The sequence below is a fragment of the Gobius niger genome (assembly GCF_951799975.1).
Source record: "Gobius niger genome assembly, chromosome: 24".
Taxonomy (NCBI): Eukaryota; Metazoa; Chordata; class Actinopteri; order Gobiiformes; family Gobiidae; genus Gobius; species Gobius niger.
The window spans coordinates 16,617,271-16,645,166 of record NC_136875.1 but is presented as its reverse complement, the minus strand read 5'-3'; the positions used below and the strand labels follow the sequence as shown (position 1 = coordinate 16,645,166).

Genomic DNA, 27,896 nt, shown 5'->3' with positions numbered 1-27,896 from the left:
ATAATAGTTTATGTTAATAGATAATAGTTTATGTTAATAGATAATAGTTTATGTTAATAGATAATAGTTCATGTTAATAGATAATAGTTCATGTTAATAGATAATAGTTCATGTTAATAGATAATAGTTCATGTTAATAGATAATAGTTCATGTTAATAGATAATAGTTCATGTTAATAGATAATAGTTTATGTTAATAGATAATAGTTTATGTTAATAGATAATAGTTCATGTTAATAGATAATAGTTTTTGTTAATAGATAATAGTTCACGTTAATAGATAATAGTTTATGTTAATAGATAATAGTTTATGTTAATAGATAATAGTTCATGTTAATAGATAATAGTTTATGTTAATAGATAATAGTTCATGTTAATAGATAATAGTTCATGTTAATAGATAATAGTTCATGTTAATAGATAATAGTTCATGTTAATAGATAATAGTTCATGTTAATAGATAATAGTTAATTTAAATACATAATAGTTCATGTTAATAGATAATAGTTTATGTTAATAGATAATAGTTTATGTTAATACATAATAGTTCATGTTAATAGATAATAGTTCATGTTAATAGATAATATTTCATGTTAATAGATAATAGTTCATGTTAATAGATAATAGTTTATGTTAATAGATAATAGTTCATGTTAATAGATAATAGTTCATATTAGTAGATAATAGTTTATGTTAATAGATAATAGTTAATTTAAATAGATAAACATAATAACTGAGTCATCCCAGTGCTGCTTATTATTGTTTTACTGTGAAAGGCCAAACAGGAAACACTGGGGCGACTGCGTTGTCCAGTTCTAGAATGTGCCGCGACATAAATCTGTGTCTGACTCTCGTGACTCTCGTGACTCTCGTGACTCTCGTTACTCTTGTTACTCTCGTGACTCTTGTGTCTCGCTGTCTCCTCAGCGCTCATTCCGGAGGAGGCGGAGTCAGCTGAAGAGGCCGCGAGCTTTTTCACTCACAACAACAACAAAGGTACGACCCTGGATGAATAAAGCCTGACTCTCACAGAGGTCGGATCATCCTCTGCTTTAACACGAGGGGTTCTTCCTCCTTTAAGGCGAGATGCTGCAGGAGAAAACAACACAAACATATTCAAGTGTAAACGTTTTATCACAACTATGAGGCAAAAAATCTGTTTTCACCTCAAGCATCTCGCCATAAAAATGTACCCGGGCCTTTCGCTTCCTGTCGCCTGATTGGTCAGAATCGTAAGAATCAAAAGTCCATGTCATATTACACATAACTTTTGTCTGATTTTGTCTCCTTCTCCCTCCCTGTTCTTCCTCCCCTCCCTCCTTGATTCCTTCCTCTCCTCCCTCACTGTCCTTCCCACTTTCCTTCCTTCCTCTCTTCCTCTCCTTCCTTCCTTCCTTCCATCCTCTCCTTCCTCTCTCTCTTCCTCTCTTCCTCTCCTTCCTCTCTTCCTCTCCTTCCTTCCTCTCTTCCTTCCTCCCTTCCCTCCTTGCTTCCTTCCTTCCTCTCTTCCTCCCCTTCCTCCCTTCCCTCCTTGCTTCCTTCCTTCCTTCCTCTCCTTCCTCTCTTCCTCCCTTCCTCTCTTCCTCTCCTTCCTCTCTTCCTCTCCTTCCTTCCTTCCTTCCTTCCGTCCTCAGATGCTTCCTTTCCTTCTGCTGATGACAGGAGGCAGGCGGCGAGTCCAGGTTTGTTCCTTTTCTCTCCGGTCGTTCTCGTCTCTTTTCTCTGTTTTCTTTACTGTCTTTATTCAGTGACGACTTTGTGTTTTTTGCAGCTGAGGAGAAAAGTGAGGGAGAAACCTCAGAGAAGAAAGGTAAACTCACTTCATCTGTGATTTATGTGGCGCTGGTCAGGACCGGGGTGTGAGGAAGTGTGTGGTGTTTCAGACGAGAAGGTGAAGGATTATCGCTTCTACCTGAGACAGTGGGCCAGAGAGCAGGAGCCCAGGAAGGAGAGCATCAAGGACCTGCCGCGCATGAACCAGGTACCGACTCCCCCCAGGAAGAGCAGCGCTTGTAACTAGTATTATTCAGTTATTTATTTCTCATTAATGTTGACACGACGAGCTTCACACAACAGGTAATTGAACACAATGTAGGGCTGTGCAATTGATCGAAATTCGATTACGATTTCGATTACAACAGTAAACGATTACAAAATTAGCATAATCGCAAATAATCGATTATATTTTTTTCACTTTTTTTTTTTTTTTCACTTTTTTTTTTTTTAATTTTTGGATTTTTGTCATTTTTTCTGCTGGATTTTTGTCATTTTTGTCAAAAATCCACTTTTTTGCTGGATTTTTGTCACTTTTTACTGGATTTTTGTCATTTTTTTGATGGATTTTTGTCACTTTTTTGATGGATTTTTGTCATTTTTTTGATGGATTTTTGTCACTTTTTTGATGGATTTTTGTCAGTTTTTTGCTGGATTTTTGTCATTTTTTTGATGGATTTTTGTCACTTTTTTGATGGATTTTTGTCAGTTTTTTGCTGGATTTTTGTCATTTTTTTGATGGATTTTTGTCACTTTTTTGATGGATTTTTGTCACTTTTTTGATGGATTTTTGTCACTTTTTTAATGGATTTTTGTCACTTTTTTGATGGATTTTTGTCACTTTTTTGATGGATTTTTGTCACTTTTTTGATGGATTTTTGTCACTTTTTTGATGGATTTTTGTCACTTTTTTAATGGATTTTTGTCACTTTTTTGATGGATTTTTGTCACTTTTTTGATGGATTTTTGTCACTTTTTTGATGGATTTTTGTCACTTTTTTGATGGATTTTTGTCTTTTTTTTTATGGATTTTTGTTACTTTTTTGATGGATTTTTGTCACTTTTTTGATGGATTTTTTGTCACTTTTTTGATGGATTTTTGTTACTTTTTTGATGGATTTTTGTCACTTTTTTGATGGATTTTTGTCTTTTTTTTGATGGATTTTTGTCACTTTTTTAATGGATTTTTGTCACTTTTTTGATGGATTTTTGTCACTTTTTTGATGGATTTTTGTCACTTTTTTGATGGATTTTTGTCACTTTTTTGATGGATTTTTGTCACTTTTTTGATGGATTTTTGTCACTTTTTTGATGGATTTTTGTCACTTTTTTGATGGATTTTTGTCACTTTTTTGATGGATTTTTGTCACTTTTTTGATGGATTTTTGTCACTTTTTTAATGGATTTTTGTCACTTTTTTGATGGATTTTTGTCACTTTTTTGATGGATTTTTGTCACTTTTTTGATGGATTTTTGTCACTTTTTTGATGGATTTTTGTCTTTTTTTTTATGGATTTTTGTTACTTTTTTGATGGATTTTTGTCACTTTTTTGATGGATTTTTTGTCACTTTTTTGATGGATTTTTGTTACTTTTTTGATGGATTTTTGTCACTTTTTTGATGGATTTTTGTCTTTTTTTTGATGGATTTTTGTCACTTTTTTAATGGATTTTTGTCACTTTTTTGATGGATTTTTGTCACTTTTTTGATGGATTTTTGTCACTTTTTTGATGGATTTTTGTCACTTTTTTGATGGATTTTTGTCACTTTTTTGATGGATTTTTGTCACTTTTTTGATGGATTTTTGTCACTTTTTTGATGGATTTTTGTCACTTTTTTGATGGATTTTTGTCACTTTTTTGATGGATTTTTGTCACTTTTTTGATGGATTTTTGTCACTTTTTTGATGGATTTTTTTCTTTTTTTGATGGATTTTTTTCTTTTTTTGATGGATTTTTTTAAAGGCAACAAATAATCGTTTGAATAATCGTGATTTCAATTATGACAAAAATAATCGTGATTATTATTTTTTCAATAATCGAGCAGCCCTAACACAATGGTAAGGAAACTAAACTAAAGGAAACTAAAGCACAACCGCTCGTTTCTCTAATGATTTAAGGTTCAATTGTGTCTTTGCTCACACGTGCGCTTCTTTGGCTTGATATGGGTAAATATTTACAGAAAATAATAGTCCGACTAAACACCAATATCAGATATTCAAAATACACAATGTATACAATAAAGTTGCAGAATAAGTTTGAGTTATTATATTCAGCCTTATGGAAATGAATTGCCCCCCCGTGTTAAGTGTTTCCCCCACAATTCTACACAATGGGTCAGGTCTGGGAGAACTAAGGTCTCTGTCCTCAAGGAAGCTTTGATTTATTTATACTGGAGGCTTTTGGAGATGTTTGTGTTTGTGTGACTGTAACACAAACATCAGCAGTTCAGAATCCAGAACTCTGTACTGCATGTTTTCTGATATACAGCTGCAGTATTAGTACCTGTAGTAGTTTTAGTAGTACCTGTAGCACCTGCAGTACCTGTAGTACCTGTAGTAGTTTTAGTAGTACCTGTAGTACCTGTAGTACCTGTAGTACCTGTAGTACCTGTAGTAGTAGTAAAGGTACTGCTCCTTGTCTGTTGCAGGAGCAGTTCATCGAGCTCTGTAAGACTCTGTACTGCATGTTCTCTGATAAACAGCTGCAGTATTAGTACCTGTAGTAGTTTTTGTAGTACCTGTAGTAGTAGTAAAAGTACTGCTCCCTGTCTGTTGCAGGAGCAGTTCATCGAGCTCTGTAAGACTCTGTACTGCATGTTCTCTGATAAACAGCTGCAGTATTAGTACCTGTAGTACCTGTAGTAGTTTTAGTAGTACCTGTAGTACCTGTAGTACCTGCAGTAGTAGTAAAAGTACTGCTCCTTGTCTGTTGCAGGAGCAGTTCATCGAGCTCTGTAAGACTCTGTACTGCATGTTCTCTGAAGACCCGTGTGAGCAGCAGTTGTATCACTCCATCGCCACCGTGGCCTCGCTGCTGCTGCGCATCGGGGAAGTGGCCAAACGCTTCACCAATCACAGCCCCGCCCCCAGCCCCGCCCAGACGCCCGCGGAGCCCGGCCCCGCCCCCAGCCCCGCCCCCTCGCAGGGCCGGGCGCCGGACGCCGACTGGTCCATCAGTTTCGAGCAGGTTCTGGCGTCGCTGCTCACGGAGACGCCGCTCGTCGACTTCTTCGAGAGGAAGGCCCAGCTCCGGGACAAGATGGCCGCCGGCAAGGACAAGATGGCCGCCGCGGCGAGGAGCAGGAAGGAGTCCGAGTCTGAGGCGTTCAAATGATCCCAGACTGTTTATAAACTGTTTATTAATGTGTATCAGGGACCAACTGTCACCGAGTCACCGAGTCTCACACGCCTGCACCGAAACACGAGCCGGGACTCGAGCCGCGCTCATGTGGACCCTGCCCGGGCTAGACCTGGTTAGACCTGGTTTAGACCTGGTTTAGACCCGGTTTAGACCCGGTTTAGACCTGGTTTAGACCTGGTTTAGACCTGGTTTAGACCTGGGTTAGACCTGGTTTAGGCCCGGTTTAGACCTGGTTTAGACCTGGTTTAGACCTGGTTTAGACCCGAGCTAGACCTGGTTAATTCTGAAATGAGAACATGAATATATTTACATAAATAATAGGGATGCACCAATCTGATTTTGGTATCGGATATCGGAGCCGATACCAGATCAAATATCGGGTACAAATATCCGATACTGAGTTGTCGGTTTTGTCGCTTTATAAACACAAGTTTCACTAAACAGTGAACAGAACCTGCTCAGTCACTATGCTAACAGTATGCTAATGCTAGTGGTAACATGCTAATGCTAGTGACAACATGCTAATGCTAGTGGCAACATGCTAATGCTAGTGGCAACATGCTAATGCTAGTGACAACATGCTAATGCTAGTGGCAACATGCTAAAGCTAGTGGCAACATGCTAAAGCTAGTGGCAACATGCTAAAGCAACATGCTAAAGCTAGTGGCAACATGCTAAAGCTAGTGGCAACATGCTAAAGCTAGTGGCAACATGCTAAAGCTAGTGGCAACATGCTAATGCTAGTGGTTAACATGCTAATGCTAGTGGCAACATGCTAAAGCTAGTGGCAACATGCTAAAGCTAGTGGCAACATGCTAAAGCTAGTGACAACATGCTAATGCTAGTGGCAACATGCTAATGCTAGTGGCAACATGCTAATGCTAGTGACAACATGCTAATGCTAGTGGCAACATGCTAAAGCTAGTGGCAACATGCTAAAGCTAGTGGCAACATGCTAAAGCAACATGCTAAAGCTAGTGGCAACATGCTAAAGCTAGTGGCAACATGCTAATGCTAGTGGTTAACATGCTAATGCTAGTGGTTAACATGCTAAAGCTAGTGGCAACATGCTAATGCTAGCGGTAACATGCTAATGCTAGTGGTTAACATGCTAAAGCTAGTGGCAACATGCTAATGCTAGCGGTAACATGCTAAAGCTAGTGGCAACATGCTAATGCTAGTGGTTAACATGCTAATGCTAGTGGTTAACATGCTAATGCTAGTGGCAACATGCTAAAGCTAATGGCAACATGCTAAAGCAACATGCTAAAGCTAGTGGCAACATGCTAAAGCTAGTGGCAACATGCTAATGCTAGTGGTTAACATGCTAATGCTAGTGGTTAACATGCTAAAGCTAGTGGCAACATGCTAATGCTAGCGGTAACATGCTAAAGCTAGTGGCAACATGCTAATGCTAGCGGTAACATGCTAAAGCTAGTGGCAACATGCTAATGCTAGTGGCAACATGCTAATGCTAGTGGCAACATGCTAAAGCTAATGGCAACATGCTAATGCTAGTGGCAACATGCTATTGCTAGCGGTAACATGCTAAAGCTAGTGGCAACATGCTAAAGCTAGTGGCAACATGCTAATGCTAGCGGTAACATGCTAAAGCTAGTGGTTAACATGCTAATGCTAGTGGTTAACATGCTAATGCTAGTGGCAACATGCTAAAGTTAGTGGCAACATGCTAATGCTAGTGGTTAACATGCTAATGCTAGCGGCAACATGCTAAAGCTAGTGGCAACATGCTAATGCTAGCGGCAACATGCTAAAGCTAGTGGCAACATGCTAAAGCTAGTGGCAACATGCTAATGCTAGTGGTTAACATGCTAATGCTAGTGGTTAACATGCTAATGCTAGTGGTTAACATGCTAATGCTAGTGGCAACATGCAAAGCTAGTGGTTAACATGCTAATGCTAGCGGCAACATGCTAAAGCTAGTGGCAACATGCTAATGCTAGTTGCTATTGCCTATTGTTAATGTTTTCCATTGCACTTTATTAGTCGCCTATAACTGAAAACATCTCGTTAGAAAGAGAAAAGTCTCCTGGTTTGGAGAATCTGCAGATTCTCAAACCCCCGTTTCGGATCGGTGCATCTCTAATAAATAACACGAGAGTCAAGAACAAAGCCTGAAGCCGGAGCGACTCGTAGATTCTGCGATGTGAAGAGCGACTCGTGAAGAGCGTCTCTCCCGACACTTCGTTCCCGCTGACCGTCAGAACGTCGGGAGTCACGCGTTTGTGCAGAGATTCTTAAAATAAGTATTTGATGTGTCTCTGTAAAAGTCATTTCATGCACTGCCTCCAGGGGGCGCCATTACTGAGAGAATGACCTGTTTAATTCTGACACTGCCTTTCACTGTTTTTACTGATGTCACATGACCAATGTCCACTGATCTGTTCCTTATTCAATAAATCATCTCAAACACCAGAGCTTCTTCTTCTGTTTGAAATGTTCACGTTCCTGAAACCGTGTGATTGATCTGCAGCAGGTGTGGGAGGAGCCTCATCTTCAGACCAGGAAGTGAAAACGTCTTCGATCCTCGGCTCGTTTGTGTAAAACACTGAAACAAAGACTCTGGTTCGAGGTATTTATTCTTTCACAATTTTGAATTTTTGTCACTTTTTATTGAATTTTTGTCACTTTTTTGTTGAATTTTTGTCACTTTTTTGCTGAATTTTTGTCACTTTTTAGTTGAATTTTTGTCACTTTTTTGACACTTTTTTATTGAATTTTTGTCACTTTTTTTATTGAATTTTTGCCACTTTTTTGTTGAATTTTTGTCACTTTTTTGTTGAATTTTTGTCACTTTTTTGTTGAATTTTTGCCACTTTTTTGTTGAATTTTTGTCACTTTTTTATTGAATTTTTGTCACTTTTTTGTTGAATTTTTGCCACTTTTTTGTTGAATTTTTGCCACTTTTTTGTTGAATTTTTGCCACTTTTTTGTCATCACAATGAGTCAATCTCTAAAACTCAGAAGAGCTGGAACATCACACTAATAACCTCCAAACGGTTCACTGGTTTTGGCGCCTGCAGGACTGATAGAACATCGTATATAATATCTACATGAGCGCTCGTTCCTCGACTCGTTTGTGTCAAACACTGAGACAAAGACTCTGGTTCGAGGTATTTATTCTTTCACAATTTTGAATTTTTGTCACTTTTTTATTGAGTTTTTGTCACTTTTTTATTGAGTTTTTGTCAATTTTTTGTTGAATTTTTGTCACTTTTTTATTGAATTTTTGTCACTTTTTTATTGAGTTTTTGTCACTTTTTTATTCAGTTTTTGTCAATTTTTTGTTGAATTTTTGTCACTTTTTTATTGAATTTTTGTCACTTTTTTATTGAATTTTTGTCACTTTTTTATTGAATTTTTGTCACTTTTTTGTTGAATTTTTGTCACTTTTTTGTTGAATTTTTGTCACTTTTTTGTTGAATTTTTGCCACATTTTTGTTGAATTTTTGTCACTTTTTTATTGAATTTTTGTCACTTTTTTTATTGAATTTTTGTCACTTTTTTGTCATCACAATGAGTCAATCTCTAAAACTCAGAAGAGCTGGAACATCACACTAATAACCTCCAAACGGTTCACTGGTTTTGGCGCCTGCAGGACTGATAGAACATCGTATATAATATATATATATATATAATATCTACATGAGCGCTCGTTCCTCGGCTCGTTTGTGTCAAACACTGAGACAAAGACTCTGGTTCGAGGTATTTATTCTTTCACATAAAAAAACTACAGAATCAACTTCCTCTTGTGCCGGGACGCTCGGGTCTGCGCTCTGAAGCCCCGCCCCTTAACCACGAAGGCCAGAGCTGGAAAATCAGCAGCAGGTTCAGAACCGGACGGAGTGACCCGAGAGCACCTGGAGAACCTGTGGACTCGCTCAGTGCCTCAGGAAACATTCAATACTGGAGTCAGAGTTTGGTTCAGGTTCAGCGTCAGAGCTCGGACCCGACACGCCCCGTCTGGATTTCACATAAATAACAGCATTTAAAAAAACACAAATCAACAGTGAAGATTCTCTGAAATGATTGGAACAGTTTCTAAAAGGCAGCGCTCGTTCAAGTTTCAACACTTTTCTACAAACGTCTCTGTGTTTTTGCATTGACTGGCTCGAAGGGGGCGGGGTCTACAGTCCGGGAGGGGTCACATGACGGTCTCCTCGTCGTGTGATAGGTCGACGGCGACGGCAGCGAGCGCCGCCTCTTTGCGTCGCACCGAGGCGTCTTTGGAGTGGTAGTCGTCGCTCTGGTCTTTGGCGAAGTTCACGAAAACCTGCGACAAAGAGCAGTCATTTATTCATTAGGCAGAAGTATATGGTAGTCATTCATATTCAGTAGTATGTGGTAGTAGTAGTATATGGTAGTAGTAGTATATGGTAGTAGTAGTATATGGTAGTATTAGTCAGGGCTGGACTGGGACTGAGAACCAGCCCTGGACTCTGACCAGTCTGGCCCAAATTAGCGTAAATGTGACACTTCCACAGATACATATTTTAACCTCTGACCCCCCGCCTTAACCAAATGCATTCTGTCCTCTTCTGGCTGTGTAACACCTCATTTGAAAGCTAAGACCCACAAAACTGACCTTTTTCCTCGCGCTGTTGCTGTGTTGGGTCACATTTGGTATGTTTTTTTTTCTTTCTTTTTTGTCACATTTTTATTGAATTTTTGTCAAATTTTTATTGAATTTTTGTCACATTTTTGTCACATTTTTATTGATTTTTTGTCACATTTTTGTCACATTTTTATTGAATTTTTGTCACTTTTTTGTCACATTTGTATTGATTTTTTGTCACATTTTTGTTGAATTTTTGTCACTTTTTTGTCACATTTTTATTGATTTTTTGTCACATTTTTGTTGATTTTTTGTCACATTTTTATTGATTTTTTGTCACATTTTTATTTATTTTTTGTCACATTTTTATTGATTTTTTGTCACATTTTTATTGATTTTTTGTCACATTTTTATTGATTTTTTGTCACATTTTTGTTGAATTTTTTATTATTTTTCGTTGTGTTTTTTTGTCTGTGTTTTCCTCTTTTTCTCACTATTTTGATGCTTTTCTTTTTAACTTTTAGATTTGGGTAAAGCTCGGTTGAGGCGGTGGCCCTTCTGTGCTCTTCCAGAATGGACATGTGGCCAGTCCGCCCCTGGTAGTGGTATATGGTAGTAGAAGTATGTGGTAGTAGAAGTATATGGTAGCAGTAGTATATGGTAGCAGTAGTATATGGTAGCAGTAGTTTATAGTAGCAGTAGTATATAGGGTAGTAGTATACAGTAGTAGTAGTATACAGTAGTAGTAGTATATAGTAGTAGTAGTATACAGTAGTAGTATATAGTAGTATATAGTAGTATACAGTAGTAGTAGTACCTGGTCCAGTGTGGTCTGGCTGACAGAATAGTCCTCGATCCTCAGGACGCTCTTGTTCTCCGACAGGACGTTGAAGATGTGGGCGAGGGAGGTGAGGCGTGAGGGCAGCTGGTACTGCAGCATGTTCCTGTGCCGCTCCTTCAGGATGCTGCCCTGAAGCTCCGACTCGATGAACTTCTGCACCGGCACCAGGTCCGGGTCCGGGCCGGCCACGCGCAGGACGATGGTGTAGCCGTCGCCAAACCTGTGGAGGAACGGAGGGTGAGAAGAGACGGAGACGAGGCCTAACCCTGACCCTAACTGTCCCCAAACCTGTGGAGCAACGGAGGGTTAGAAACGACGGAGACGAGGCCTAACCCTGACCCTAACTGTCCTCAAACCTGTGGAGCAACGGAGGGTGAGAAACGACGGACACGAGGCCTAACCCTGACCCTAACTGTCCCCAAACCTGTGGAGCAACGGAGGGTGAGAAACGACGGACACGAGGCCGAACCCTGACCCTAACTGTCCCCAAACCTGTGGAGAAACAGACCATAAGAAACGACGGACACCAGGCCTAACCCTGACCCTAACTGTCCCCAAACCTGTGGAGAAACAGACCATAAGAAACGACGGACACCAGGCCTAACCCTGACCCTAACTGTCCCCAAACCTGTGGAGCAACGGAGGGTGAGAAGAGACGGAGACGAGGCCTGACCCTGACCCTAACTGTCCCCAAACCTGTGGAGCAACGGAGGGTGAGAAACGACGGAGACGAGGCCTAACCCTGACCCTAACTGTCCCCAAACCTGTGGAGGAAACAGACCATAAGAAACGACGGACACCAGGCCTAACCCTGACCCTAACTGTCCCCAAACCTGTGAGGAAACAGACCATAAGAAAAGACGGAGACGAGGCCTAACCCTGACCCTAACTGTCCCCAAACCTGTGAGGAAACAGACCATAAGAAAAGACGGACACGAGGCCTAACCCTGACCCTAACTGTCCCCAAACCTGTGAGGAAACAGACCATAAGAAGAGACGGACACGAGGCCTAACCCTGACCCTAACTGTCCTCAAACCTGTGGAGGAAACAGACCATAAGAAGAGACGGACACGAGGCCTAACCCTGACCCTAACTGTCCTCAAACCTGTGGAGAAACAGACCATAAGAAGAGACGGACATGAGGCCTAACCCTGACCCTAACTGTCCTCAAACCTGTGGAGGAAACAGACCATAAGAAAAGACGGACACGAGGCCTAACCCTGACCCTAACTGTCCTCAAACCTGTGAGGAAACAGACCATAAGAAAAGACGGACACGAGGCCTAACCCTGACCCTAACTGTCCTCAAACCTGTGAGGAAACAGACCGTAAGAAAAGACGGACACCAGGCCTAACCCTGACCCTAACTGTCCCCAAACCTGTGGAGAAACAGACCATAAGAAAAGACGGACACCAGGCCTAACCCTGACCCTAACTGTCCCCAAACCTGTGGAGAAACAGACCATAAGAAAAGACGGACACCAGGCCTAACCCTGACCCTAACTGTCCCCAAACCTGTGAGGAAACAGACCATAAGAAAAGACGGACACCAGGCCTAACCCTGACCCTAACTGTCCCCAAACCTGTGGAGAAACAGACCATAAGAAAAGACGGACACCAGGCCTAACCCTGACCCTAACTGTCCCCAAACCTGTGAGGAAACAGACCATAAGAAAAGACGGAGACGAGGCCTAACCCTAACCCTAACTGTCCCCAAACCTGTGAGGAAACAGACCATAAGAAAAGACGGACACCAGGCCTAACCCTGACCCTAACTGTCCCCAAACCTGTGAGGAAACAGACCATAAGAAAAGACGGACACGAGGCCTAACCCTAACCCTAACTGTCCTCAAACCTGTGAGGAAACAGACCATAAGAAAAGACGGAGACGAGGCCTAACCCTAACCCTAACTGTCCCCAAACCTGTGAGGAAACAGACCATGAGAAAAGACGGAGACGAGGCCTAACCCTGACCCTAACTGTCCCCAAACCTGTGGAGAAACAGACCATAAGAAAAGACGGACACCAGGCCTAACCCTGACCCTAACTGTCCTCAAACCTGTGAGGAAACAGACCATAAGAAAAGACGGACACGAGGCCTAACCCTAACCCTAACTGTCCCCAAACCTGTGAGGAAACAGACCATAAGAAAAGACGGACACGAGGCCTAACCCTAACCCTAACTGTCCTCAAACCTGTGAGGAAACAGACCATAAGAAAAGACGGACACGAGGCCTAACCCTGACCCTAACTGTCCCCAAACCTGTGAGGAAACAGACCATAAGAAAAGACGGAGACGAGGCCTAACCCTGACCCTAACTGTCCCCAAACCTGTGGAGAAACAGACCATAAGAAAAGACGGACACGAGGCCTAACCCTAACCCTAACTGTCCTCAAACCTGTGAGGAAACAGACCATAAGAAAAGACGGAGACGAGGCCTAACCCTGACCCTAACTGTCCCCAAACCTGTGAGGAAACAGACCATAAGAAGAGACGGAGACGAGGCCTAACCCTGACCCTAACTGTCCTCAAACCTGTGAGGAAACAGACCATAAGAAAAGACGGACACCAGGCCTGACCCTGACCCTAACTGTCCCCAAACCTGTGGAGAAACAGACCATAAGAAAAGACAGACACCAGGCCTAACCCTGACCCTAACTGTCCCCAAACCTGTGGAGCAACGGAGGGTGAGAAAAGACGGACACGAGGCCTAACCCTGACCCTAACTGTCCCCAAACCTGTGGAGAAACGGACCATAAGAAAAGACGGACACCAGGCCTAACCCTGACCCTAACTGTCCCCAAACCTGTGAGGAAACAGACCATAAGAAAAGACGGACACCAGGCCTGACCCTGACCCTAACTGTCCTCAAACCTGTGAGGAAACAGACCATAAGAAAAGACGGACACCAGGCCTAACCCTGACCCTAACTGTCCCCAAACCTGTGAGGAAACAGACCATAAGAAGAGACGGACACCAGGCCTAACCCTGACCCTAACTGTCCCCAAACCTGTGAGGAAACAGACCATAAGAAAAGACGGAGACGAGGCCTAACCCTGACCCTAACTGTCCCCAAACCTGTGGAGGAAACAGACCATAAGAAAAGACGGACACCAGGCCTAACCCTGACCCTAACTGTCCCCAAACCTGTGAGGAAACAGACCATAAGAAGAGACGGACACCAGGCCTAACCCTGACCCTAACTGTCCCCAAACCTGTGAGGAAACAGACCATAAGAAAAGACGGACACCAGGCCTAACCCTGACCCTAACTGTCCCCAAACCTGTGAGGAAACAGACCATAAGAAAAGACGGACACGAGGCCTAACCCTGACCCTAACTGTCCCCAAACCTGTGAGGAAACAGACCATAAGAAAAGACGGACACGAGGCCTAACCCTAACCCTAACTGTCCTCAAACCTGTGAGGAAACAGACCATAAGAAAAGACGGAGACGAGGCCTAACCCTAACCCTAACTGTCCCCAAACCTGTGAGGAAACAGACCATAAGAAAAGACGGAGACGAGGCCGAACCCTGACCCTAACTGTCCTCAAACCTGTGGAGCAACGGAGGGTGAGAAACGACGGAGACGAGGCCGAACCCTGACCCTAACTGTCCCCAAACCTGTGGAGGAAACAGACCATAAGAAAAGACGGACACGAGGCCTAACCCTGACCCTAACTGTCCCCAAACCTGTGAGGAAACAGACCATAAGAAACGACGGACACGAGGCCTAACCCTGACCCTAACTGTCCCCAAACCTGTGAGGAAACAGACCATAAGAAAAGACGGACACGAGGCCTAACCCTGACCCTAACTGTCCCCAAACCTGTGAGGAAACAGACCATAAGAAAAGACGGAGACGAGGCCTAACCCTGACCCTAACTGTCCCCAAACCTGTGAGGAAACAGACCATAAGAAAAGACGGAGACGAGGCCTAACCCTGACCCTAACTGTCCCCAAACCTGTGGAGAAACAGACCATAAGAAAAGACGGACACGAGGCCTAACCCTGACCCTAACTGTCCCCAAACCTGTGAGGAAACAGACCATAAGAAAAGACGGACACCAGGTCTAACCCTGACCCTAACTGTCCCCAAACCTGTGAGGAAACAGACCATAAGAAAAGACGGACACGAGGCCTAACCCTGACCCTAACTGTCCCCAAACCTGTGAGGAAACAGACCATAAGAAAAGACGGACACGAGGCCTAACCCTAACCCTAACTGTCCTCAAACCTGTGAGGAAACAGACCATAAGAAAAGACGGAGACGAGGCCTAACCCTGACCCTAACTGTCCCCAAACCTGTGAGGAAACAGACCATAAGAAGAGACGGAGACGAGGCCTAACCCTGACCCTAACTGTCCCCAAACCTGTGAGGAAACAGACCATAAGAAAAGACGGACACCAGGCCTGACCCTGACCCTAACTGTCCCCAAACCTGTGAGGAAACAGACCATAAGAAAAGACGGACACCAGGCCTAACCCTGACCCTAACTGTCCCCAAACCTGTGAGGAAACAGACCATAAGAAAAGACGGACACCAGGCCTAACCCTGACCCTAACTGTCCTCAAACCTGTGGAGAAACAGACCATAAGAAAAGACGGACACCAGGCCTAACCCTGACCCTAACTGTCCCCAAACCTGTGGAGAAACAGACCATAAGAAAAGACGGACACGAGGCCTAACCCTGACCCTAACTGTCCCCAAACCTGTGAGGAAACAGACCATAAGAAAAGACGGACACGAGGCCGAACCCTGACCCTAACTGTCCCCAAACCTGTGAGGAAACAGACCATAAGAAAAGACGGACACGAGGCCTAACCCTGACCCTAACTGTCCCCAAACCTGTGGAGAAACAGACCATAAGAAAAGACAGACACCAGGCCTAACCCTGACCCTAACTGTCCCCAAACCTGTGGAGCAACGGAGGGTGAGAAAAGACGGACACGAGGCCTAACCCTGACCCTAACTGTCCCCAAACCTGTGGAGAAACGGACCATAAGAAAAGACGGACACCAGGCCTAACCCTGACCCTAACTGTCCCCAAACCTGTGAGGAAACAGACCATAAGAAAAGACGGACACCAGGCCTGACCCTGACCCTAACTGTCCTCAAACCTGTGAGGAAACAGACCATAAGAAAAGACGGACACCAGGCCTAACCCTGACCCTAACTGTCCCCAAACCTGTGAGGAAACAGACCATAAGAAGAGACGGACACCAGGCCTAACCCTGACCCTAACTGTCCCCAAACCTGTGAGGAAACAGACCATAAGAAAAGACGGACACGAGGCCTAACCCTGACCCTAACTGTCCCCAAACCTGTGGAGGAAACAGACCATAAGAAAAGACGGACACCAGGCCTAACCCTGACCCTAACTGTCCTCAAACCTGTGGAGAAACAGACCATAAGAAAAGACGGACACCAGGCCTAACCCTGACCCTAACTGTCCCCAAACCTGTGGAGAAACAGACCATAAGAAAAGACGGACACGAGGCCTAACCCTGACCCTAACTGTCCCCAAACCTGTGAGGAAACAGACCATAAGAAAAGACGGACACGAGGCCGAACCCTGACCCTAACTGTCCCCAAACCTGTGAGGAAACAGACCATAAGAAAAGACGGACACGAGGCCTAACCCTGACCCTAACTGTCCCCAAACCTGTGGAGAAACAGACCATAAGAAAAGACAGACACCAGGCCTAACCCTGACCCTAACTGTCCCCAAACCTGTGGAGCAACGGAGGGTGAGAAAAGACGGACACGAGGCCTAACCCTGACCCTAACTGTCCCCAAACCTGTGGAGGAAACAGACCATAAGAAGAGACGGACACCAGGCCTAACCCTGACCCTAACTGTCCCCAAACCTGTGAGGAAACAGACCATAAGAAAAGACGGACACCAGGCCTAACCCTGACCCTAACTGTCCCCAAACCTGTGGAGGAAACAGACCATAAGAAAAGACGGACACCAGGCCTAACCCTGACCCTAACTGTCCCCAAACCTGTGGAGGAAACAGACCATAAGAAAAGACGGAGACGAGGTCTAACCCTGACCCTAACTGTCCCCAAACCTGTGGAGGAAACAGACCATAAGAAAAGACGGACACCAGGCCTAACCCTGACCCTAACTGTCCCCAAACCTGTGGAGAAACAGACCATAAGAAAAGACGGACACCAGGCCTAACCCTGACCCTAACTGTCCCCAAACCTGTGAGGAAACAGACCATAAGAAAAGACGGACACCAGGCCTAACCCTGACCCTAACTGTCCCCAAACCTGTGAGGAAACAGACCATAAGAAAAGACGGAGACGAGGTCTAACCCTGACCCTAACTGTCCCCAAACCTGTGGAGGAAACAGACCATAAGAAAAGACGGACACCAGGCCTAACCCTGACCCTAACTGTCCTCAAACCTGTGAGGAAACAGACCATAAGAAAAGACGGAGACGAGGCCGAACCCTGACCCTAACTGTCCCCAAACCTGTGAGGAAACAGACCATAAGAAAAGACGGACACCAGGCCTAACCCTGACCCTAACTGTCCCCAAACCTGTGAGGAAACAGACCATAAGAAGAGACGGACACGAGGCCGAACCCTGACCCTAACTGTCCCCAAACCTGTGAGGAAACAGACCATAAGAAGAGACGGACACGAGGCCGAACCCTGACCCTAACTGTCCCCAAACCTGTGAGGAAACAGACCATAAGAAAAGACGGACACGAGGCCTAACCCTGACCCTAACTGTCCCCAAACCTGTGAGGAAACAGACCATAAGAAAAGACGGACACCAGGCCTAACCCTGACCCTAACTGTCCCCAAACCTGTGAGGAAACAGACCATAAGAAAAGACGGACACGAGGCCTAACCCTGACCCTAACTGTCCCCAAACCTGTGAGGAAACAGACCATAAGAAAAGACGGACACCAGGCCTAACCCTGACCCTAACTGTCCCCAAACCTGTGAGGAAACAGACCATAAGAAAAGACGGACACGAGGCCTAACCCTTGGAAAACACAGGTGAAGAAGAAGAAAAAGTCACAAGTTCTCAACAAAAACACAATTCCACAGATGAAATGAAAGTAAGATGTGGGGTAAAGACTCGCCTGTTCTTCAGGTGCTGAACGCTCCCCAGACACCGGAACCTTCCGTTCACCATGATGGCCATCCGTGTGCAGAGCGCCTCACACTCCTCCATACTGCAACACAACACGGGTACGACACGTTAATAACACGGGTACGACACATGTAGAGCAGCCCGTGTTCCTGGTTCTGACCTGTGCGACGTGAGCACGATGGACCGGCCAGTCTTGATCAAACCGTGGATGCAGGTCCACAGGGCGCGCCGGGCTTTGGGGTCCATGCCCGTCGTGGGCTCGTCCTGGGACCAGGCGGACGGCGAGGGTCAGGAGAGCCCAGAGGTGGAGGAGGAAGCAGAGCGAGAAGGTCAGGAGGAGGAGGAGGAGGAGGAGGAGGAGGAGGAGGAGGAGCATGAGGAAGACGATATCAGGTCAGAGAACAAGAACAGAACAACAGAAACTCTGCATTTCCCTGGTCGTCTCTTCTTCTACCCCTCCAGGCCTCTCGTCTCTGGGTGTAAAGTGCGTTTGTTCCACTTTTCTTGGTTTTAATCCTGCTTTAACTCAATGTTAATCTGCTGCGCTCTGATTGGCCGACGCTGTTACGTAACTGGAATTTTACACCACTGAGGTTTCACAGTAAAAGATCATGATACTTATGTTCATATATCAGTGATTACAAAAAGTAGCTCCAGATACAAGTGCTTGTAAATGGTTTGTAAAATGCCAAGTCATCCTGGACACTGGTGGAAAAGATCTGTGTCTTTGTGAACGTCGCCACAACTAAACTCGAGAGAACGTGGGGAAAGGGAAGGACAAGGACATTTAGCTCTGGCATTATTATTATTTTCAGTTTAACCTCTTACCACCCGCCAAAACCAAATGCACTTTTTACTTCCCTTTTGTGTTTTTGTCACTTTTTCATTATTTTTTTTGATACATTTTTGTCTTTTTTTGATGGATTTTTGTCACTTTTTTTGTTGGATTTTTGTCACTTTTTTTGCTGGATTTTTGTCACTTTTTTTGCTGGATTTTTGTCACTTTTTTTGCTGGATTTTTGTCACTTTTTTTGCTGGATTTTTGTCTTTTTTTCCGGATTTTTGTCTTTTTTTTGATGGATTTTTGTCTTTTTTTTTATAGATTTTTGTCTTTTTTTTGATGGATTTTTGTCTTTTTTTTGATGGATTTTTGTCACTTTTTTGCTGGATTTTTGTCTTTTTTTTGCTGGATTTTTGTCTTTTTTTTGCTGGATTTTTGTCTTTTTTTTGCTGGATTTTTGTCTTTTTTTTGCTGGATTTTTGTCTTTTTTTTGCTGGATTTTTGTCTTTTTTTTGATGGATTTTTGTCACTTTTTTGTTGGATTTTTGTCACTTTTTTGTTGGATTTTTGTCACTTTTTTGTTGGATTTTTGTCACTTTTTTGCTAGATTTTTGTCACTTTTTTGTTGGATTTTTGTCACTTTTTTGTTGGATTTTTGTCTTTTTTGCTGGATTTTTGTCACTTTTTTGTTGGATTTTTGTCTTTTTTGCTGGATTTTTGTCACTTTTTTGCTAGATTTTTGTCACTTTTTTGTTGGATTTTTGTCTTTTTTTTGCTGGATTTTTGTCACTTTTTTGTTGGATTTTTGTCCTTTTTTTGCTGGATTTTTGTCACTTTTTTGTTGGATTTTTGTCACTTTTTTGTTGGATTTTTGTCTTTTTTTGCTGGATTTTTGTCACTTTTTTGCTAGATTTTTGTCACTTTTTTGTTGGATTTTTGTCTTTTTTTTGCTGGATTTTTGTCACTTTTTTGTTGGATTTTTGTCCTTTTTTTTGCTGGATTTTTGTCCTTTTTTTGCTGGATTTTTGTCTTTTTTTTGCTGGATTTTTGTCCTTTTTTTTGCTGGATTTTTGTCACTTTTTTGCTGGATTTTTGTCTTTTTTTTGATGGATTTTTGTCTTTTTTTTGCTGGATTTTTGTCTTTTTTTTGCTGGATTTTTGTCTTTTTTTTGCTGGATTTTTGTCATTTTTTGCTGGATTTTTGTCACTTTTTTGCTGGATTTTTGTCTTTTTTTTGATGGATTTTTGTCACTTTTTTGTTGGATTTTTGTCACTTTTTTGTTGGATTTTTGTCACTTTTTTGTTGGATTTTTGTCTTTTTTGCTGGATTTTTGTCACTTTTTTGTTGGATTTTTGTCTTTTTTTGCTGGATTTTTGTCACTTTTTTGTTGGATTTTTGTCACTTTTTTGTTGGATTTTTGTCTTTTTTTTGCTGGATTTTTGTCACTTTTTTGTTGGATTTTTGTCACTTTTTTGTTGGATTTTTGTCTTTTTTTGCTGGATTTTTGTCACTTTTTTGTTGGATTTTTGTCACTTTTTTGTTGGATTTTTGTCCTTTTTTTTGCTGGATTTTTGTCCTTTTTTTGCTGGATTTTTGTCACTTTTTTGCTGGATTTTTGTCTTTTTTTTGATGGATTTTTGTCTTTTTTTTGCTGGATTTTTGTCTTTTTTTTGCTGGATTTTTGTCACTTTTTTGCTGGATTTTTGTCTTTTTTTTGATGGATTTTTGTCTTTTTTTTGATGGATTTTTGTCTTTTTTTTTGCTGGATTTTTGTCTTTTTTTTGCTGGATTTTTGTCTTTTTTTTGCTGGATTTTTGTCATTTTTTGCTGGATTTTTGTCTTTTTTTTTATGGATTTTTGTCTTTTTTTTGCTGGATTTTTGTCTTTTTTTTTGCTGGATTTTTGTCACTTTTTTGCTGGATCACTTTTTTGTTGTTCTTTTGTCACCTTTTTGTTGAGTTTTTGTAATTTTTGTCGCTTTTTTTGGTCACTTCTTAGCGCTTTTTTGTTGCGTTTTCATCCTCATTTTCTTCCCGTGTTTTGTCGCTGTTTTGAAGAAGCTTTTAGATTGGGAGAATTTGGAGAAAACATGTTCAGGTGGGGGTTAAGAGGTTAAGTCAGTGTAACTCTGATATTTGTGAAACAGAAACTCTAATACAAACATGTTACATTATTAAATTATTCATCTCAGCGCCTTATGTGGCCTGTGCCAAAAAAGAATCACCAGAGTAACTATAACGAATCCGTAACGCACCAGGAAGACCACCGGGGGCGCTCCGATCAGGGACATGGCGGTGGACAGTTTCCGCAGGTTCCCCCCGCTGTAGCTGCCCGCCTTTTTATCCGAGTACTTCACCAAGCCCAGCTTCCGGATCCCCCACTCTGCCACCTGCACAAACATGTACAACATCACCTGAGCCGTGGGGAGCGGCCAGCAGGGGGCAGCACGTGTCTGTGTGTGTCACTCACGTCGCACACCTGCTCCTCCGGGACGCCCCGCAGGACGGCGTAAAGCTCCAGGTGCTCCCGCCCCGTCAGCAGCTCGTTCACGGCGTCGAACTGAGGACAGTAGCCCATGTTCCGGTGGACCTCGTCGATCTCCCGCAGGATACTGGGCACAAGTACTCGAGTAAATCTCCCGCAGGATACTGGACACAAGTACTCGAGTAAATCATAAAGTCTATATCTCACTACAATGATGACAAACCTTCTGTTGGTCTGTAAATGCAGTAAATTTGAATAACTGCCTTGTATAAAATGTCTCTCTCAAAATGGCTGTAGTGAATGTCTTGAAATAGGCCTCTGTCTCTTTAAGAACCTCTGAGCCTTTAGACACGCCCCCTCCACACGCTGTCTGTGGCATCAGTGGGGAGGGGGTTCTGCTGAGGAGCAGTGGTTGGTTACTCGGCTGGTGACCAAAGCTCGGAGGCGTCTCCAGGAGGTGGGGGCGTTCCTAGGAGGACTCGGGCAAACCTATCCCTAAAATGGCCGCCATCAGGCAAAAAATTCAACCAAAATGTGACAAAAACGCAACAAAAATGTGACAAAAATTCTACAAAAATGTGACAAAAATGTGAAAAAAGTGACAAAAATGTGACAAAAATTCAACAAAAAAATGACAAAAAATCAACAAAAAAATGACAAAAAATGACAAAAATTCAACAAAAAAATGACAAAAAATGTGACACAAATTCAACAAAAATGTGACAAAAATGTGACAAAAATGTGACAAAAATGTGACAAAAATGTGACAAAAATGTGACAAAAATTCAACAAAAATGTGACAAAAAATCAACAAAAATGTGACAAAAACCTATCCCTAAAATGGCCGCCATCAGCCAAAAAATTCTACAAAATGTGACAAAAATGTGACAAAAATTCAACAAAAATGTGACAAAAATGTGACAAAAATTCAAAAAAATGTGACAAAAAAATGACTAAAAATGTGACAAAAATGTGACAAAAATGTGACAAAAAAATGATAAAAATGTGACAAAAATGTGACAAAAATGTGACAAAAAAATGATAAAAATGTGACAAAAATTCAAAGAAATTTGACAAAAAAATGACAAAAAAATGACAAAAAAATGACAAAAAAGTGACAAAAAATGTGACAAAAATGTGACAAAAAAATGACAAAAATGTGACAAAAATAAAAAAAAAAAAGACAAAAAAATGACAAAAATGTGACAAAAACCTACCCCTAAAATGGCCGCCATCAGCCAAAAAATTTAACCAAAATGTGACAAAAATGTGACAAAAATTCAACAAAAATGTGAAAAAAATTCGACTAAAATGTGACAAAAATGTGACAAAAACCAATCCCTAAAATGGCCGCCATCAGAGTTTTTACAGATTACTCAGAAATACGTGAATGTGCCAAGGCAACACTTCAGCCATGTTTTTACTGAGGGAGTGACAGAATAACATGATGGAAAGCTTTTTGCATAAACCCCCCCTTTAAGGAGGAGCGACCTCTGACCTCTTCCCGTTGAGGAAGGCCTCTCCGCTCGTCACCAGCGTGTCTCCCGTCAGCATCTTGAAGGTGGTGGTTTTCCCGGCGCCGTTCACTCCCAGCAGACCGAAGCACTGCGGACATTCAGGACACGTGAGCACAAACTGTGAGGAAACATCTGAGAGGAGGAGACACTGACCTCTCCTGGAGGGATGCCCACACACAGACGGTCCACGGCCGGCTTCTGCTTGGCCTTGAACACCTGGAACAAACATCAGGAGCGTGAAAGGCCGGTCTCCTGTGGAGGAAGGAGAACCACAGTCTGACCTTGGTGAGCTGCCGGAGCTCCAGGATGTCCCCGTGTCCCAGGCCGTGGACGATCCTCTGTCTCTCCCGGGCCACGTCCTCGTCCTCCTCCCCCAGGGGGCCCAGTTTGTGCAGCGAGCTGGTGGGTCTGAGCACAGGGTCACAGGTTTAACTCTTATTAACTCGCCCAACGCAGCGAGGCCCTGGACCCCACGCCCCACTCGACTATGGGACTCAGCGACTAAAGCAGCGAGTCTGGAACGGAGAGTCCTACAGCTTTCTAAAAGTTTACTGACGCCTCAGGCCGAGCTCCCCTCAGGGACAGGGTGTCGCTCTGGTTCTTTTCTTTATTTAAGGATCCTCAGGAGTCTTTACCAACGCAAAGACTTCTCTTCCTGGGGTCCGTTATCATTCTAACCCTAGAACTCCATCACCGGGTGTGTGAGATGTTCCTGATCTGAGTTTCTCTGAGTGTCCTGGGTGTTTCTCCTACAGCCTCATGTTTCCATAGTGATGAAGGACGGGGAGGGTTAGTGTATTTATTTAGAAGTCTCACAGATCCAGGAACGGCTGGACCAAAAAACTACTTTACATCTTCATTATTTTAGTTTTTAGGACTTTTTTGTTCCCAAGTTCCCAATTTTCCAGTAATTTTGGATCATTTTCTCTGGTCTCATGAGGCTTTTCTCTCATGTTATTAGACACAGTTTCATGTAAAAGAGTCACATGTCACAATGTTGTTTATATGTGTCGTCCATGACTGAGTTTGATCTAACAAGCTTCCTCTCTGTCCCTTGTTCTCCTGACCACCACAGCTTCTCCTGACCACCACAGCTTCTTCCTCAGGCCGGGATCTCTTTAAACACTGGACTTTTATTATTATTCCTGACGGGCGAGCGGAGCCACCGAGGAACCGCACAGAAGCTCAGACACATTCACACGTGTTGGTTTCTCACCGGGGTTCGTGACGGTGTTGGTGACGTGTTAGTGTTGGTGTTTGTGACGGTGTTGGTGATGGTGTTTGATGTTGGTTTCTCACCGGGGTTTGATGCAGAAGCGATACTGCATGAGGACGGTGATGATGAAGAAGACCACGCCCTCCACCGCCATGGCAAACAGGTTCTTCCCCACCATGTCCCACTCCAGAGGCGAGCGCAGCCGGTTCTCCCCTGGACGAGCGAGAGCCACGTTAGAGCCGTGTTAAAGCCGTGTTAGAGCCGTGTTAAAGCCGTGTTCTCACCGAAGCGCTCCAGCGCGTCCGCCATGGCCTGGTTCTTCACCATGTCGATGAGGCCGCGGCCCAGGCAGAAGTGAGGGAAGATCAGCAGCACGTTCTTCAGGATGTCGTTAATGCCCCCGATCTCCTGCAGGGGGCGACAGGGGTCAGAGGTCAGAGGTCAGAGGTCACTCAGACAGTGTTAGGGTCAGGGGGTCAGAGGTCAGAGGTCACTCAGACAGGGTTAGGGTCAGGGTTAGTTACGTTGTTCCCGAACAGCTCCATGACGAAGGTGGAGATGCTGCCGTTGATGCCGATCAGGATGTTGGCGCTGGTGAGGACCACGTAGGCCGTGGACGGGATGGTGAAGAAGAAGGAGGCGGGATACATGAGCGGCGTGATGGACCAGCTGCAAAAACACAGGACAGGCATGAGTACAAGTACAAGTACGAGTACGAGTACTGGGATAAGTACAAGTACGAGTACGAGTACGAGTACGAGTACAAGTACAGGGATGGTGAAGAAGAAGGAGGCGGGATACATGAGCGGCGTGATGGACCAGCTGCAAGTACAAGTACAGGGGTGAGTACAAGTACAAGTACAAGTACAAGTACAGGGGTGAGTACAAGTACGAGTACAAGTACGAGTACGAGTACGAGTACGAGTACAAGTACAGGGATAAGTACAAGTACAAGTACAGGGATAAGTACAAGTACAAGTACAAGTACAGGGATCAGACAAAAAAAATGTGGGGGTGAAAACATTTTTTTTTTCTTTTTTGAAGAAATATATTAAAAATAAATGTTTACGCCACAAATGATCTCAGGGTAAAACAAAAGTGAACAAATTAATTTTCTTGGAAGAAATATAAAAAATCATATATATATATTTTTACACCACAAACGTTCTCGTTCCCAGAGATAATTTAAGGTGTAAAATAAAAAAAATCCTGCATTTTTATATTTCTTTTTTTTTCTTTTCTTTTCCCCCCACATTGTTTTGTCTGATGTCACTTCCTGGACTCCGTAGGATCTGCTGGGTTTGGTCTGGGGGCTGTTACATGTTTCCGATACCAGGACTTTAACAGTACTTTAACAATACTTTTCTGACACTTATACTAAATTGATTGTCTTATAGAACCACAAAACAGATTTATAATGTTAGTTTATTCCTTTTCCTTCCATTTCATGTCAGGTGTAATATTTGTTTGAGGTGAAACAAAAAGAGATTCTTAATCTCAGTCTGTCCTGGTTAAGTAAATAATAAAAAATATATATATAAATAATATTTTCCCCATTTTTAACACATTACTTCCAATTTTTTGTCCCTATACTTTCCCCAATTTTGTCCTATTTTTTCCCCCAAATGATTCCACTTGTTTTTCCCATGTTTTCCAAAATGTTTCGATGTTTTTTTCCCCAAAACATTCTCAATTTCAGCCCAAAATTCTCTTTTTAATTTCTCAAATTTTCCCCAATTTCCCCATTTGTTTTTCTCAATTTTCCCTTTGATTTATTTTGTTTCCGCCTGTTTCACTTTTTTTTACTTTAAATGTCGACGTCCAACAGCGTGAGTATAAATATAATAATACTTGAGTATAAAGATTTTATGTTTCTTTTCGGTTCCTGCTTTCAAAACCAGACTGGTTTCGTTTAACGAGGCCCCGCCCTAATGGGACTCAAACCTGGGACCGACCCGTAAACATCTGGCCACGTTGGAGCTACTTTCCTGTGTAAATCTCAGAGTAAATAAATGTGTGTAGTATCTGTTTGGCCTGGTGGTGGCGCTGTGGAGGGACTGACCCGTAGAGCAGCAGCAGCAGCGCCAGCACCGGCAGGTTCGTGGACGACACGTAGGCTTTCTGCTGGAAACAGACGAAGATGAGGATGACGAGCGTCGCAGGAACCACGTAGTTACACTGGGGAGAGAACATCTGGAGTTACTATAGTTACACTGGGGAGAGAACATCTGGAGTTACTATAGTTACACTGGAGAGAGAACATCTGGAGTTACTACACAGTTACACTGGAGACAAGAACATCTGGAGTTACTAAAGAACATCTGGAGTTACTACACAGTTACACTGGAGACAAGAACATCTGGAGTTACTAAAACCACACAGTTACACTGGAGAACATCTGGAGTTACCACACTACAAAAAGTAAATATCAAGCATTAGCATAAAAGACTTGAATTGTTTTCACTCATTTAGACACTTTTCCTGATCGGACCGAGTTTGCTTTGCTTGTTTGAGGACATTTCAGACCAGTTCTAGGGTAAATCTCGCTTGAAATAAGAAAGTAAAATTGCCAATGAGATAAGACCAGTTTTCTTTCCCCATTGGCAAAGAAAATGACCTGAAATAAGGACGAAATGTATCGAAACGAGTCAGAAACATCTCAGAACAAGTGAAATAATCCGGGACAAATGCCCAACAACTTCTTACCTAGTCAAAACAGCTAAAGTTTGGATTATTGAGCTCAAACTGAGATGTTTATACTGATCTAGTTAAATACTTTTTGCAGTGCACACAGTTACACTGGAGAGAGAACATCTGGAGTTACTAAAACCACGTAGTTACACTGGAGAGAGAACATCTGGGGCCAGATCTTGTGGTTCTTAGCGCAGGCTGTAGAGCAGACGACTGCGCAGACGGTGGAGCTCCTTACAGTCTTAAGTGTCAGACCTGGCGCAAAAAGTGGGCGGGACAGAGAGGCCTCACCTTGGACACCGTTCAAATGCGCAAAGTTACGAAATGTACAGGAGTTAACTGATCAGAAACTGTCATATCGGCAGTGGAGGAGTTACAGAGTCATGCAGCAGCTGCAAGAAAACTGTAGCGTGTTGGAACATTTGCGCTACAGCTGCAGGATTCTTGGAGCGGCTGAATTAGAAAAAAAAGTTGCTCTGCGCCCTGTGAAATGTGCTTCTTTCTTTTGGACTGAGCTGTGGCTCCACAAGGAGCATCATCAGGAGGTAAAGCCTGACACACGATGGAAACGTCTCCTTAAAACTCAGATCAGACCTGGTGTTGTGGCACTTGAGGCACGTGTGGTTTATTTATGGAAACTGTTGTTGTTTTGGTGTTAGGGGCGCGTTGATCTACTGTATCAAAGTAAACCCGTGCGTAACCGACGCTCAAACAGACTTTTCAAGGCAATTTCGCTTTTGTTTTCAATTTGACGTCAATTCTAAGGAAGAAGACAAGGCAGCGCGATGTAAAGAGGAACATAATGTGAAGGTGCTATAGAAGAGCGGCTCCGAGTGCTGCTTGTATGAACCAGCCTCAGTCGCCTCTTTTTCTTAAATAACGCCCTCTCCCTAAACGCAAAGCCTGCACCACAAGCAAGATCTGGCCCCTGGAGTTACTAAAACCAGGCAGTTACCCTGGAGAACATCTGGGTTGCCTCACCATGTCCCAGATGAAGTTGGCCACCCAGTACAGCAGGGGGTGCACTCCGCTGATGAACTGCATGTGCTTGGCCTTGGACACGCGCTCCTGGATGAGGAAGACCACGAAGCTGGCGGGGACGAAGGACATGGCGAAGATGACGCAGATGGAGACCAGGACGTCCACCGAGGTCGTCACGCTGCGGAGACAGACTTTGTTAGATGATGAGCAGGAGACCTCATGAGCTTCCTCTGGGGGGGATGGGGGGGGCACCGGGTCAGTGGAGCTCCAGTTCGTCAGCTCCAGCCACATTTATTTAGGTTCATTTTAATAAAACACCTCGTACGCTCGCTCCACTGTCCTTAAGGTTTGGGTTAGTTTAGATTAGTTTAACCTCTTAACTCCCGCCTGAACCGAGCACATTCTCTCCAGTTTGGCTTTACCCCAATTCAAAAGCTTCTGGGAAACAGCTGTGAAAATAGCAACAAAACTGAGAAGAAAACATTGATGAAAAAGTGGCAAAAAAATGACAAAAAAATGACAAAAATTCGACAAAAATGTGACAAAAAAATGA

General features: G+C 43.1%; 2 protein-coding genes and 1 long non-coding RNA gene across 3 annotated transcripts in view; 1 reads left to right on the top strand and 2 right to left on the bottom strand.

Moving 5' to 3' along the window:
• LOC306982570 (TBC1 domain family member 9B-like) overlaps positions 1 to 5,244 on the top strand; it is a 46,090-nt gene extending 40,846 nt beyond the window's left edge. The window contains exons 20-24 of the mRNA XM_079582543.1: positions 928 to 996; positions 1,635 to 1,682; positions 1,772 to 1,810; positions 1,884 to 1,981; positions 4,710 to 5,244. Coding sequence (XP_079438669.1) covers positions 928 to 996; positions 1,635 to 1,682; positions 1,772 to 1,810; positions 1,884 to 1,981; positions 4,710 to 5,108 — 653 coding nt within the window. The 3' untranslated portion in view covers positions 5,109 to 5,244. The remainder of the gene's footprint in view (positions 1 to 927; positions 997 to 1,634; positions 1,683 to 1,771; positions 1,811 to 1,883; positions 1,982 to 4,709) is intronic.
• On the bottom strand, positions 5,124 to 5,547 carry LOC306982578. The gene is made up of 3 exons (XR_013794217.1): positions 5,409 to 5,547; positions 5,277 to 5,342; positions 5,124 to 5,244 (listed from the first exon to the last, which is right to left on the bottom strand). It is a non-coding gene; the product is annotated as an uncharacterized lncRNA (long non-coding RNA).
• A 3,544-nt stretch (positions 5,548 to 9,091) lies between these two features.
• Positions 9,092 to 27,896, bottom strand: part of LOC306982575 (phospholipid-transporting ATPase ABCA1-like) — a 105,391-nt gene continuing 86,586 nt past the window's right edge. The window contains exons 38-51 of the mRNA XM_079582549.1: positions 27,344 to 27,521; positions 25,734 to 25,849; positions 24,196 to 24,340; positions 23,956 to 24,079; positions 23,755 to 23,884; positions 22,737 to 22,863; positions 22,609 to 22,671; positions 22,437 to 22,543; positions 20,924 to 21,065; positions 20,709 to 20,843; positions 17,833 to 17,936; positions 17,662 to 17,754; positions 10,529 to 10,772; positions 9,092 to 9,429 (exon numbers count right to left, since the gene is read on the bottom strand). Coding sequence (XP_079438675.1) covers positions 9,301 to 9,429; positions 10,529 to 10,772; positions 17,662 to 17,754; positions 17,833 to 17,936; positions 20,709 to 20,843; positions 20,924 to 21,065; positions 22,437 to 22,543; positions 22,609 to 22,671; positions 22,737 to 22,863; positions 23,755 to 23,884; positions 23,956 to 24,079; positions 24,196 to 24,340; positions 25,734 to 25,849; positions 27,344 to 27,521 — 1,837 coding nt within the window. The 3' untranslated portion in view covers positions 9,092 to 9,300. The remainder of the gene's footprint in view (positions 9,430 to 10,528; positions 10,773 to 17,661; positions 17,755 to 17,832; positions 17,937 to 20,708; positions 20,844 to 20,923; positions 21,066 to 22,436; positions 22,544 to 22,608; positions 22,672 to 22,736; positions 22,864 to 23,754; positions 23,885 to 23,955; positions 24,080 to 24,195; positions 24,341 to 25,733; positions 25,850 to 27,343; positions 27,522 to 27,896) is intronic.